The sequence below is a fragment of the Semicossyphus pulcher genome, unplaced genomic scaffold (assembly GCF_022749685.1).
Source record: "Semicossyphus pulcher isolate SPU_LCO1_2020_fin unplaced genomic scaffold, fSemPul1.0.p SCAF_28, whole genome shotgun sequence".
Taxonomy (NCBI): domain Eukaryota; kingdom Metazoa; phylum Chordata; class Actinopteri; order Labriformes; family Labridae; genus Semicossyphus; species Semicossyphus pulcher.
In genome coordinates, this window is record NW_027211702.1 from 4,788,640 (window position 1) to 4,802,444 (window position 13,805).

The 13,805-nt window shown below is 40.9% G+C and overlaps 1 protein-coding gene across 1 annotated transcript in view; it reads right to left on the bottom strand.

Annotated features, from left to right (window-relative positions):
• Nucleotides 1–313: 313 nt before the first annotated feature.
• LOC138605037 (myosin-9) overlaps nt 314–13,805 on the bottom strand; it is a 63,304-nt gene continuing 49,812 nt past the window's right edge. Inside the window, exons 9-24 of the mRNA XM_069677105.1 lie at nt 13,133–13,423; nt 10,871–10,963; nt 10,365–10,523; nt 8,711–8,812; nt 8,356–8,414; nt 7,685–7,832; nt 7,488–7,592; nt 6,715–6,867; nt 5,987–6,154; nt 5,680–5,853; nt 5,046–5,135; nt 4,845–4,928; nt 3,638–3,756; nt 3,303–3,411; nt 2,819–2,982; nt 314–2,501 (exon numbers count right to left, since the gene is read on the bottom strand). Coding sequence (XP_069533206.1) covers nt 2,381–2,501; nt 2,819–2,982; nt 3,303–3,411; nt 3,638–3,756; nt 4,845–4,928; nt 5,046–5,135; nt 5,680–5,853; nt 5,987–6,154; nt 6,715–6,867; nt 7,488–7,592; nt 7,685–7,832; nt 8,356–8,414; nt 8,711–8,812; nt 10,365–10,523; nt 10,871–10,963; nt 13,133–13,423 — 2,139 coding nt within the window. The 3' untranslated portion in view covers nt 314–2,380. The remainder of the gene's footprint in view (nt 2,502–2,818; nt 2,983–3,302; nt 3,412–3,637; nt 3,757–4,844; nt 4,929–5,045; nt 5,136–5,679; nt 5,854–5,986; nt 6,155–6,714; nt 6,868–7,487; nt 7,593–7,684; nt 7,833–8,355; nt 8,415–8,710; nt 8,813–10,364; nt 10,524–10,870; nt 10,964–13,132; nt 13,424–13,805) is intronic.

Genomic DNA, 13,805 nt, shown 5'->3' on the forward strand with positions numbered 1-13,805 from the left:
TGTCATGTTGAACATTTCTCGGGAATGTTGGATATACACACCCTCATCCATCTTACCAACTTTGCTCATCAGACATTTTAACAGCTATATGTTGCAGCACTTCAGTGTCGTGTATGCCACCTATATTTCTTTCTAAGTCGAGTCCCTCATATTGTCCATCAGGTATTTCATTACTCCCACTTCAGTTATTACTGCAACCAGCTTTAGTTACTTTACTAACTAAAAAAAGAGGAACGTTTAGTGTCTTGTAGTTTCCCTTTTAAGGCACGCTTCCTCAGCTAAAATGAACCCATGAAAGGCACAAAAACACAGATTTTACAGTGGAGAAGACTTTATTTCCATTCTGCAGAAACTCCTCACCAAAACAAAGAATGTGAACAACAAAAATAAATACCCGAGAACAGCAGAACCAGTAGACTGTGAAGTGTAGTTACAAAAATAAGTCAGTGTATTCTATTTCTTTTTTACATGTGTAGACGCTGTCACCTCTTCTGTTATGAAAAAAAAAACACCAGTAATTCTACTTCCCAAACAGCCGAATCACAAGACTCTTTCATGGACACAAACTTGTGATTTCTGCTCCTGTTTCCAAAAAGCAAAATGCACCAACCAATGTAAACAAAAAACAACAACTTAACTCTATCTCAATATCAGCTCTATGTTTCTACGACAGGCATCCTTCAAGCAGAGAACATGCAGAGTTTTATAACAGGGCTGGGGTCAAATTAGTTTCAACGCAATCAAAAGTATTGAACTTTTTTTGGCCGTATTCTAAAGTAAAATCAGTGATTGATGGTTTGAATTGAACGGCCCAGCCCTGTTTGCAGACAGAAGTGTAAAATAAGAGCATACAGAACATTCGACAAACGGTACAGAAAGCCACATAGCATATAAACTGTCTCTAACACTAAAGTATTGATTGTATTGCCTTTTCGACACTCTGCGTTAACACACGTCTTTGATCCACAATGAAACTTCAACTTACAAAGATGCTGATTAACGCCAAGTGTCGAGCAAATGGTCTTTTCTTCCTATATTTTCCTGACACTAAAAATCTCATCCCGTAAAACTCATCTCATGAACAGATACTGTAAGTGGAAGGCACGTTGAGTTACATCAAAACAGCAGCACACCCTTTAAAACACCTGAAACTAAACTCTAAAATCAAACAGTTCATTTTTTATAGATATTTTTTTGCCCCACAAGCAAATACAAAAATGTTTAACTACCTTAAAACTCTTAAAAACATCAACACAAAAAAAGTGTTCAATATAAATAATCTCATCGTTCCTGTGTGTGAATCAAAAACAGCTTCAATCTCATGCAGAGATCCCTCCTCCACGCTTACACCATGTTGTGTGCTACTGCCCTGTAATGTGTAATATGATGGATGTGTTATACATGTGTAACTGCACATCTTCTAACATTGAAAATCCCACTTTAAATCTAATCTGAGATATTTGTCTAAATTCGTGACAATCCTTTTTTGAATATGCCGTCACAGATCAAAATAAGAACCATTTAAAATATATTAAAATAATCAGATTCCAGACTCCTACGTGTGCTTTTTGCTCTTTAAAGCTCATTAGAAGAGACTCGAGCAAACACATGAACACATTTAAAAGCACATGGCACCTTTATAAATCCTTATCTCCTCATGTCTGTCACAGGAAAGTTTTCCCCAAACACCAAGCTCCTGAACATTTATGTCCTCTGGTAAACAAGCAGATAATTATTGTATTTAATATTACATGTAAAAGAATATGATGCTCAACATATCACAAGAGGCATGTGTCGGGTGACAGCGAGGCTGTGAGTCCACCAGGAGCTTCGGTCTACAGGGAAAAATGTTTTGTCTCAACCTCGGCCAACATTTCAATTTGTCTACAGGCAGGTTTCTAGTAATAAATGCAGAATAAATGTATATATGTTTATATCTTTAAAGGGGAAAACACAATACTTTAGTGTATATTTTTCCTTTAAAGAGGATCAGATCACTGAGTTTGTTTCTGGGAAACTTTTTCAGGAGGTTTTAGGAAGTTATAAGATTTGGAAAAAGTGATATATGAATTTGACAGACATCCTGGTGGACTGTTGGGGTTTTGACACATGAATTTTACCTGTAAGAAACCAAAAAGTTAAAAAAGAAAGTGGCTTAAAGAGCATCTGTTATCATTTCTGTGTCATTCTTCAGCATGCTGTGCTTTCCTGAGTTGTTTCTGGATCACAGCAGAAATCGTGGAGTCTTTTTTTGTCTTGCTGCAGATGCCTCCTGTCCTGTCTGATACTGTAATGAAGTTGTGGTGGCAGGTTTAAAAAGATTTCACCCTAACTGTGTTTTCTCCGTGAAAAAGTTTGCTAGTGAGAGAATTTTAAGTGTTTAGACTTTGGTGATTTGACTTTTTTGTTCCTCCAGCGGCTGATCTTCGTCTTCATCGTCGACGCTCAGGTCCAACCTCAGGTTGTCCAGAGTCTGACGGATGGTCAGAGTGTCCTTCCGCCTGTGACAGGGAGACAAACTGTTTTAGCATCCATTTGATCCATTTTCTAACCTTGATCTTTATTTATTTTTAAAAAACGGAAGGGAAAAAAGTTTAGTCTTAGAGTATTTCTAAGTCCCTTCCTTCAAATCTAGAAGAAAGATGTAGAAATTTTTTGTAGAAAAATTGTTTTGGTTGTAAAACGGCAAAAAGAAATGATTTGTCCTTGTGTTATAAACACAGGAGAGAAACCATATTTTTCCTTCTCTTGCCTCTTAGGGTCTCAGTAGGTGTCGGGACATTTAAATAAAAGTTAAGCGTGTGGGTGTGTTACGTACTTTGTCTGCATGTGCTGGTCGAGCAGCTGCCTCTGCAGACGGCCGCTCGTCTCCCTCTCCTCGGCCAGCTCTCTCTGGGTGTGGCGGTACTGCGCCTCCTTCCTGCTTGCCTCCTCCTCCGCCTCGTTGAGCTGACGCTTCAGGGAGCGGATCCTCTGGGTCATCTAGGAGAGCGATCACAGAGCAGCAATAAGTTTGGGCACTAAGCACTTGTGTGACATTGCAACTGTTGCAAGTCATTATACTTCATAAAATACATCAACTTCTCTCTTGTTTCTGACTGACTGATAAATTGTTGAGTATTGCTGTGACCTGTCTGTTAAGGCCCGCATGTCTTCCTCCAACAGAATAATGAAGTTAAAACATTTCAAAATGACAATAATGAAAAAAACAAGGGAAGTTTCTTTAGTTTAAATCCAAACACACAATCAGACTACTCTGTAATACTGCCATCATGTGGGGAGAGTGTGAGAGAGAGTGTTACCAGGTCTTTCTGCTCAGTGGCTATCCTGTGTTCCTCCTCCATCTGGTCGCTGAGCTCGTTGATCCTCCTCTCCAGTTTGCTGATGGTGTTTGCCAGAACAGATTTGTTCCTGTAAGGAAACACAAACAGCTGGATGAAGCAACACCAGCACCGTACCTGTCTGCATGCTCATTTACTGCTACAGTGACATTAGTTCTTTATTACAGGTGACTGTTTTTATGTTTGGATGTTTTTTTTTTAATACTTTCTGACCAGATGAGAGTTACAGGTGTGAGAGAGACTTTTATATGATGAAAAAAAGACCAGGGGAGAACAGGGGATGTTATGTGGCTGACCTCTCCTCGGTCCTCAGAGTGTTCTCCAGCTCCTTGACTCGGCTCTCCGCCCTGGAGATGACGTCCTCCTGAACTCTGGAGCTCTGAAGCTCGTCCACCTCCAGACGCATCTCACGCAGCTACAGACAGAGGGAGAGAGAGAGAGGGGCTTTTATTAGACGCACTTTGCTTGCTCCTAATTGTTGCTCTATTGTTCATATTAACATACTCAAATATACAGTATTTCTTTTATATCGTTTTTTTAACAATGCTGTGTCACATCTAGAAATAGTGTCCTCATGCAGTTTGTCCAGCAGAACATGCAGCAGAGCAATTGGTCTTTCACACTATCATTTTTTAACAATCTATAATAATGTCAAATATTCTTGAAGTAATAATCTCAAAGATTTTATTTAAATAAATGTCTATCTTTGTGTTTATCTATCACCAAATGAGGTAACATAATGGTGATTTGCAGTATTACAGACTGGGTGTCTGTGGCGACTTTAGCAGAAAAAGTCACAAGCGGCGCCCAGTTAGTGACGCGTTTTCCATCAGCCAGCAGTGGTTGGTCTGCCAGAGAGGGTAGGCGGAGCTAAGCGGCTGCTTTTCTGCTCTCTGCTAGTGTTGCGAGTAAACAGTAATCTACTATGGCTGAACAAACAAAGAAAAGATGGATGACTACAGATACAACTTCAACAAGAAGTGAAAATCCAAAGAAAAAGAAACAAACTCGACGCTCAGATGAAGCAAACAGTCTGAAAAGGAAAGCGACCGTCAGCCAGGAAAATCAAGGGTTACAACCGGAGCCAACCGTGGACGTCACACATGCAACACTGTCTGGATATCTGGGAAAGTGTGCTCCTGTTTATCGCCACAGGTGCCGCCAAAGAGAAGAAAACAGAGATCTTCAAAATTACCACTTTAATGCAGTTTTTTTTTTAATGGAAGCTGACTTCTGAGGACCTTTGCAAAGTCATATCTGGTCAAAAACTCTGCACAATCCACTGACTTCTAGCTAAAGAAATTACCTATATCTGTATTCAAAGAATTCGGTGATCACTTATTTTACCCCTTCGATTTTAGTCAAAAAAATCAATGTCAATATTTACCAAAAAAATCCCATAGTTTTCCTGAATTTGAATTAAAGAGAAGGAGTGAGGCTGTAAGAGTTTTAAAACACACACACACACACACACACACACACACACACACACACACGCCGTACCTGTCTCTCCATGGCGGCCTTGTCAGTTTCCAGCACGTCGTTCAGATCTTTCTCCTGAATCAGCTTCAGCTGCAGCTGCTCGGTCTGACGGCAAACACAGAAATGTCTTCATAAGCAGCTCATAATAATCAGGCTAATGGATGTGATGGATGTTGATTTATCTGTCGCTGTGTTCTTTAATCCTGTTTCCTGTGCGTTTACCTGTTCGATGGATCTCTTGTGTTTGGCGGCCCACCTCTGCTCGCTGTCGTGCAGCTCCTCCAGATCGCTCTCCAGGTCGATCATCTTCTCCTGGAAGAGGAGGTAAAAACAGAATAAAGCACCGTCCAACTGAAGTAAACTTTTTTTCAGACAGCTTGTAATCTGAGGTCACTCTTCATGGTGTCTCATCAGCAGAACACTTTCAGGTTATTCAGAAATGGGACAGATTAAGTATCTTCAGAAATAGCACCATGATGAATATTTGGGATTATGGAATTAGCGCTGATTGCTAAACAGGATTTGCATAATTAATGCCTCATTAACCCCAAACTCTGATGGTTTGCATGACTGATTAATTCAAGTGGACATCTCTGTTTGAATCATTGGGTCATGTGTGCACACATACTGTGGATACTGTCTAATATTGCAATTTGTTTAATTAAACCAGAACACAGAAGGTGTGGGACATTTTTCTTGTCGCTGTCAGTTTGGTGTCGGAAATCTCTTAAAGGTAAAAATAAAAATAAATGACTGACAAATGATTCTACACTAATAGAAATATAACAACAATCCCTGCATAGATAAAATGTTTTACTCATGAACTTGTTGCCCTTTAAAGAATCCAATGGTTTACCTGAGCCTGTTTGAGCTGTTTGGCCAGGTCCTCCTTGGTCTGGTTGGTGGTGTGCAGCTCCATTTGGAGGTCGTCTACAGTCCTCTCCGCCTGCTTGCACTGCAGCTGGATCCTCTCTCTCAGCTGGATCTCCTCCTCCAGTGTCCGCTCCTTATCAATCAGCTTACCAGAGACCTGCACACACGCACGTGCAAAAACACTCAAAAACAATGCACAGGTGTTTGTTGGATTTCTCCAACAACATAAAATCAAATAAGAAAGATGTTTATTTCAGCTTTCACCTAAAGTAAAGGACAGGTGGTCATACCTCTCCCTGCAGTCTGTTGACGAGAGTCTGCAGTCCCTGCAGCTCCTGCTCCTTCTCCAGCAGAGTCTCCTCCAGCTCCTCCACCCTCAGCTGGCCATCGTCACGCAGCTTCTGCTGAAGGTTCAGCTCTGCTGTAGCCTGAGAGGACACCTGCAGGGCCTCACTAAGCTGGAAACACACATCAGTAGTGTTTACATCAGTAGGTATATACAGGTACATTTGACATTAGTAAGGAAGCCTATAACCCCCTTTATTTGGCAAAAAAACCTCTATATTATTTAAGGGTTGAGTGTATAAAAAAACATTCTCTGAGTGAAATAAAATAACATAGCAATTAAGAAAATGTTGGTTTAGTTTAAGGGATCAATTAAAGACAAACGTATAGGTTATAAGGTTATATGTACACAGGTTATACTATTAAGATTATAACCTGTGGAGTTCCTCAAGGCTCAATCCTTGGACCTACTTTATTCTCTCTTTATGGGCCCTGTAAATGTTTATCTGTTTTGTGTCACTGCTGTAGATGACATCCAACCTCACACACATTTTGTGTCAAACCTCCTGCTAGCTCTTAAGACAATCAATGACAATGATTATCAACTAAACACATCTATTTATTCAAAAACGTTACTTTTATTCACATTTTACCAATCAAAACTACCATATTACACTGTTCTTTTAAAAGTTCCCAAAAACGGTCCAATGAAAACATCTCTGTGTGTGTGTACCTCTGTCTCCAGTCTGAGGATGGTGCTGTTGAGTTCAGATGACCTCTTGTCTTTTGTGCCTTTGTCGAGCTCCAGCTCCTCCATCTTCCTCTCCGCCAGCCACAACTTCTCAGAAATATTCTGGGCGTGCTGGGTCTCCTTGTCCAGGCTCTCCTGAACACAACACAACACAACACACAGAGTTCAGAGCTCTACTTCCTCATATTTAGTTATAGTTACTTTTTCTAAGATTTTGAAAAGACTTGATACCTTGCAGAGTCACTACTTCCAAGAATTCGACTAGATTCCTCGCAGGCTGCTAGTTAGGCATTTCCTTCCTCCCTATAGCTCTAAACTGTCACCAATTCCGAGCTAACTACCACGACAGCAACAAGTGTACCACTATCAAGTCCCAGTCAGTTAGGACACATTATATCAGCCCATGTGCATGCACCAGCTTGGCCACAAGTTTACTGCTTCCTGTTTGGTGTTGGAGAGAGCAAACCAGGTTGTTGTTGACAACGCTTAAGCTATCAAACTCAATATTAGCATGAGACAAGACCTCAAACTCCCATTATTATCTGACTGTAAGGAGAGAAAAAGTTTGTAGACCAGCCTAAACCAAATGATCAATATTATGTAGGTAAACTTTAACTTCTGCAAAACTCATGATTTTATTCACTAATAAATTGGGAGCGACTGTGATATCGACTGTCAGACAACCCTCATGTCTGTCTTTCTCTGAGTCCTCCAAAAGATTTTGACTTCAGTTGCAGCCGTGTAACTCTGCGTACCTCAGCGTCCTTGAGCCTGTTTTGGAGCGACTGCTGGAGGAAATTGAAGGCGTACTCCTGAGTGTTGGCCTCCACCATCACCTCCCGGGCCTCCTTCACCTCAATCTGCACAGTACAAGAAAACAGTCAGTCATGCAAACACATGGATAACTGCAGGATCGATCCATCCATCCATCCGTCCATCCATCAGCCCGCACCTCCATCTGTCTGAATTTCTCGCCCATGGACTGTTTCTCTCTGTCCATCTCTATCATCTGCTCTCGCAGCCTCTTCATCTCGTTGCTCAGCTGAGTGTTGGTCCTCAGCAGGTCCTCGTTGTTCACCAGCAGGTTGCGCATCTCAAACCTTCAAAGGGAGACAGTCATCAGACTTTAGGTTTACACGAAGATGACAAAGATGTGAAGTGAAGTTAAAAAGGAACTTAAAGCAAGCTGGCGACCATGTTTTTGCTGACTTTCTTAAGCTCTCACCATGCTGCAGTGAAGGGGAAGTGTGCTGAGGGTGTGGTCAGCACACTGTGACATCATGTGTGGGTTTGGTTACAGGGTGGGAAACTTCAAAATGTACGCAATAAATGACCTACAAGCTGCTTTAATGCTATACAAAGAAATCTTTGGAAATTAAGACTTAACCCAAATAAAGACTAAAATGATGTGCTTCTCAAGGTCAGACCAGACAGGAACAGAAGGTTGTCGGATTACTACATTGAAGGATGAGGTTATTGAACGTGTGACAACATAAAAATATTTGGGTTTCTCATTAGAGGAAAACCTGTCTTTTAAGAATCATATCGCGAGCCTAACACACAAAAAAATAAAAGGAACCAAACACAGGAATAAAAATAAAGAAAGAAGACATCATGTCTAACCTGATCTGGTTCCTCTCCTTTTCCATCTCCACGCTCTCTGCCTCCAGGAACTGGTTACGCTGCAGAAAACACACAAAAGCAGTGACTACATGAGCACAAGCGTGAGCGCCTTCTAGCAGACATTCTGGCTCTGGTCCTCTGCATTGCATTACAGCTGCTTCATAATAAAAAGACTGATGTTCGGAATCAGGACACATTCATGGTTCAAAGCAAAGCTCCAATCCCCTGAACGTTTCTTCGCTCAACCTCCAGGACTTTCTGTCTGACCTCTAGCAGAGATCTGCGGCTTGCTCCTTGTTGTGGGACACAGAAGCCAACATGTGTTTGACTCCCTCAATGAATGAATGAGGCCTACCTTCTGGCAGGTGTCCATCTGCTTGGTCAACTCCTCTATGAAATCTTTTCGATTGGGTGCACCCAGTGTGGCAGAGCGAACACTGTAGTGGGTGGTCTGCACCTGTAGAAAAAGAATATAAACCTTAGAGCCTGAACAATGTAGTGCTCAGCTGACACTGGCCTATCATAGATATCTGAGTCTGAAAAAGAAGCCAATATTGCTAACCAGTGGCTACACTTGTTAAATGGTTAATGTGTTCAGAGATTGTAGAGCATAAATACAGAAAATAATGCAAAGCCAACACTGACTCCAACTTTCCATTCTCTCGGCACATGTAGCCGAGCATCACGACAGAGCAGGTGGTGGTCTGAAGAGCCCGCAGACTAGCTCAATGTCACAAAACGTTTAATAGGCTAATCATAACTCTGGCTGTCAAAGTTAACGCAATAATAATTAACGCACATTCCCTGACGCACGATTAACCCACGCGTGTTCTATTATCATGACCCTCAGCCCACCCCGTAGTTTGGGAAATCAGGAAGCGATGCAACCGCAGTGTTGGGGATATCGAGCAGAAACAAACCTCTGTGAGCAGAAATGGATAAAGAAAAGGGTCTTTTGAATGTAAAGTTCAGCCTCAAAGCCCTGCTGGATGGTTCTCTGGACAAGACAAAATTATTTGTATTTACTGTCGATCCACCGGAGGACGTCGAGTCTTAAAGACCACTTGCTGGCCAAGCACACAGCTGATGCAGAGAGCCCCAGGTCGTGACAAATGTCTTGAAGTAATTAAACTTTGACTAAAATGATGTTATTTTATCTCCTGCTGCAGACTCAGTGACTTATTACTCAGGAATGTTACATTCAGGTCAACATGACCGTCTGTTGTTGCCTGTGGGGCTTCAGTTTGCCATGTTATGCTTTCAGCATATGTTTTGAGCATGCAGTACCTTTGAGGTTATTCTGTAGACTATTCTGGACAGTATTTGTCAGTTAATAATAAACATACATTAGCATAAAGGAAGCATATTTGTCCATTCCCATATTGATCAGAGTATATCTCTTTAAGGTACATTTACAACAGGTAAAAAATGTGCCATTACTTTGCGATTAATGCGAGTCAACTATGGACAACCACGCGATTAATTGCGTTTAAATATTTTAATCGATTGACAGCCCGAATCATAATGTTTTGACGCCATGGTCTTCTTCAGGTGATGAACTGGTAACCACTGGTAGCCTATTGGTGTGCTAGTCTAAATATGTATTGCATCAAGACGTTGGTGATTGGCCTATTAAACTCTTTGTGGCATTGAGCAAGTGTGTCTTCTTTTCCTTGCTGCTGTGCTTTTTTTAATATGTGTATAACAACCCTTCTTCTGCAATACTTAGTTAACAATATAATATAATGTTAATGTTACTTGTTGAAGAAAGTAGTAGTCATTTCGCTGCACATTTGCTGCATCATCCACATAGAGAAAGTCTATTTTAATTCCAGTTTAAAAACTCGATATAGAGACAACTGTATTAGTCATCACTGATTTTTTTCCCTATAAAATTTAGAAGCCGCTTCGGTCTCAAAAATAGAATGAACATAAAACTTAAAACAGTCCAGGTGTGATGGTAGAGTGTATGCGATCTGTTTGTGTGTGTTTGTTTGCATGTAACGTACAGGGTTGTTGATCTCAGTCCTCCTCTTTAGCAGAGAGTCGTAGGCGGAGTATCGAGGACGGGGGGAGGCGAGGGTGGGCGTGGGCAGACCCACAGGACTGGTGCTGCGACTGTTGAAGGTGTAGAGGTTCATCTCTGAGGTGGCAGGAGACAGTCCAGGCTGAACAGAGGGGCACAGATGAGGGTCAATTACCTGTTTGTATCAGACAGTGATTGTGCTGGAAGCTCAATGACGCTGTGAAAGACCTGCTGGTCTGAACCTGCATTTAAAAATCTGTTGTGTAAGTGCAAATGCATGCTCAAGTTTTTAACTGTAGATTTGTCCCTGTTAATATTTGAGTACTTGGTTTTGTTTAACAACATTTTGCAGGCGTTTCTTATCAATTTATAATGTTTACCTGACATTAAAACCAAAACACTGGAGTGCTGAAACAACAAATGTATACATATAAATAGAACAAATACAGGTGGGACACACTACTTTAAAGGAAGGGAAAATAGACAAACCTTGAACTCAGACATTCGGTGTGTGGGGTTGTAATCCATGGAGGTGGAGTATGGACTGTTGAACACCCTGGGAGGGCTGTCGAAAATAACCACCTAAAAACAAGCAGCAAAACAACACAGGTATTTAATATGGTAAAATGGACTGTACTTATATAGCGCTTTTCGAGTCTTTGCGACCACTCAAAGCTGCTTTTACACTACATATCACATTCACCCATTCACACACTGATGGCAGAGGCTGCTACGTAAGTGCCCAACTGTCAATCAGATACCACATTCATACCCGTTGGCTATGCCAGTGGGTTCAGTGTCTTGCCCAAGGACACTTCGACATGTAGCCTGACGGAGCTGGGGATCGAACCTCCGACCTTCCGATTGAAAGATGACCGACTCTACCACTGAGCCACAGCCGTAAAGATAAAGACAAGAAAGGCAAAAGGCAACAGCCAAAGTGCAGACGGAGGGCACATTCAACAACACAAAGATGTACTGCTAATGGAGATTAATAATAACACATATAGGACATTTTCATTGAAACAGGTGACATAAGTGGCTGTTGATTATATATGATTAGATGTGATATATTACTAGTAAGTGGGTCACTTATATATTTGTAGCAGGTGCAAATATATGACAATTAATACCTGTATTTGTCTTTTTCTCATAGTAGAATTTAGGTTCCTTTAATGATTAGATTTGATTTCTGATGTTGGATAAAATACTTCTGTCGCTGTGTAATTCAGAGTTTCTCAACCATAATATAAATTTAGACTTATCTTCTTGTCTTTTTTTTTTGAAGATGTATAAATGTCTAAAAACAAGTCAGAAGAAGTTGAGGAACTCTGGTATAATTCGATGTTGTGGTTACAGTTCGGACGACCGTTAAAAACCTTAAATCTGTGTTTTTTCCAGGAGATAGAGCTGTTCAAAAACTGTGAAGAAAAAAATGTATCTTCAAATTGTAGATCAGTTTAACAAGATTATGACATAAAAAGCTGTAAATGACAAAGACTTAAATGTGTTACATTATTGCGGAGTCACTCAGGTCAGTTATCGGCATTATTACTAAATGCACTAATACAGAACTAACTAATTAATACTACTAACTATTAATGTAGGTTTCCCATATCATACTGCCACATTAAAGCTGCTGTGAGGAGTTTTTCGCTGGTTATGAAACAGACTGAAATTAATTCTGATGAATCTATTGTTTAACTAAAAAAAACGCCACGACTGCATGTACAGGACAAAATCAGCAAAGAGATTAAGAGGTACGGCTTTGTCCACAGGGGGCGCCAAAATCAACACAAATTGAACGTTCCTCACAGGAGCTTTAATGTTTGAGATTCAAGTTTAAAACCGCTCTTAAATTATCATTAAGTCTTAAACAATACTTGTTGGGGGTCTTGATATTTTTGAGATCCAAAATCAGGGTCAAAGGTCAAACAAGAACAGCCACAAACAACCTCCACTTCACCAAATAACTTTGGTTTATCATTTACTCCTAGTCTGATTTAATGAAAGCAGTCATTGTAGTGTGATGATTTCCGCCTGTGTCCAATAGATAACTTTTTACAAGTTTTCTAACAGCATTTTGAAACAAGACTCAGAGTGCTGCAGAAGTGAACTTAAATTTCAACACATAAAGCATTTTAAAGCTCCTGTGAGGAACTTTCGGTTTGTGTTGATTTTGGCGACACCTGTGAACAAAGTGCTACCTCTTATCTCTTTGCTGATCTTGTCCTGTACCTGTGCATTTTTAAAATTCAAACACATCACTCGCTGTGAATCTTTGCCGTGGAAAATATAGAAAAAATGCTGATTTGGCAGCACGAAGTTACTGCCTCGCCTGACACCAACCAGTGGGCAGTTTTTACTGGCATAACAACTATAAAGATAGAATCCATCTTGTCGCTGATGGTCTCGTTGCTTTTGTAGCTCATAAAGATTCTTCAGTGTAAATGTCAGTCCATGGAAAACTCCTCACAGTAGCTTGAACTTGTTTTAAGTTTTCTATGGAGAATTTATGATTAAAATTTGAGGACAGCGTCCATATAAAGCTTCCCCACGTGATCATGTCTTATCTTAATAATAATGACAATGGGAAGTTTTTGCATTGAGAGAACAGGCGTTTTGTCCAGGAGATGGCACTGTTTAATTACTGGTTCCATGTTTCTGGAATCACAGCAGTTAAACAGCATGTGATTATCATTAAAACGTCTCTAATCTCCCTGATCTGAGTCCTTAGTCCGCCTCACCCACCCTGTCAGAGTTAGTGTCCACGTCCCGTGAGGTCAGGGACTCCAGGGACCCCCGATAGTGGTTCATCCCCAGCCGGGATGTCTCCCACCGGGACAGCCGGGGGCCATTCTCCCCCACCGGCCCGCCGCCTCCCAGACCATCTGTATCCCTGCCGCTCACCCCGTTGGTCTTTATCTCGTTGTTGAGGAACAGCTGATATTTTGGGTTGTGGCTGGTCGACGTGACCCGCGGTGTGGTGGGCTCCTCCTCTGACGGGCTCTCTAGCTGCTTGTTTGTATCGAGTTCAGACTCCTGGAGAAGAAGGGCAGAAGGTGGGAAAGGAGGGATGAAATACAAAAGCATAAAAATACATCTGCAGGATGGCTGAAAACAAACCACGAAGCAGGCATAAGAGCAAAAATGAAATCACTGAGCACGTTTTCAGTGATTGAAACAAGAGAGGATGAATGGAAAGCAGACGTTATGGAGGGTTATTTTTAAGTGCATAAAAAAAACTAATCAAACTAGAACAGGAAACAAAATTATTGAATTTTTTTCAGGAAATTAATGAAAATGATGTGTACAAACTGAAGTACTGTTATGCAATTTATACCCAAAGATTTTCCACAACAATATGGGGTTTCTTTAAAGCTGCGTTTAGTGTTTTCTGCCCACTAGGGGGCAGAAAAACTTC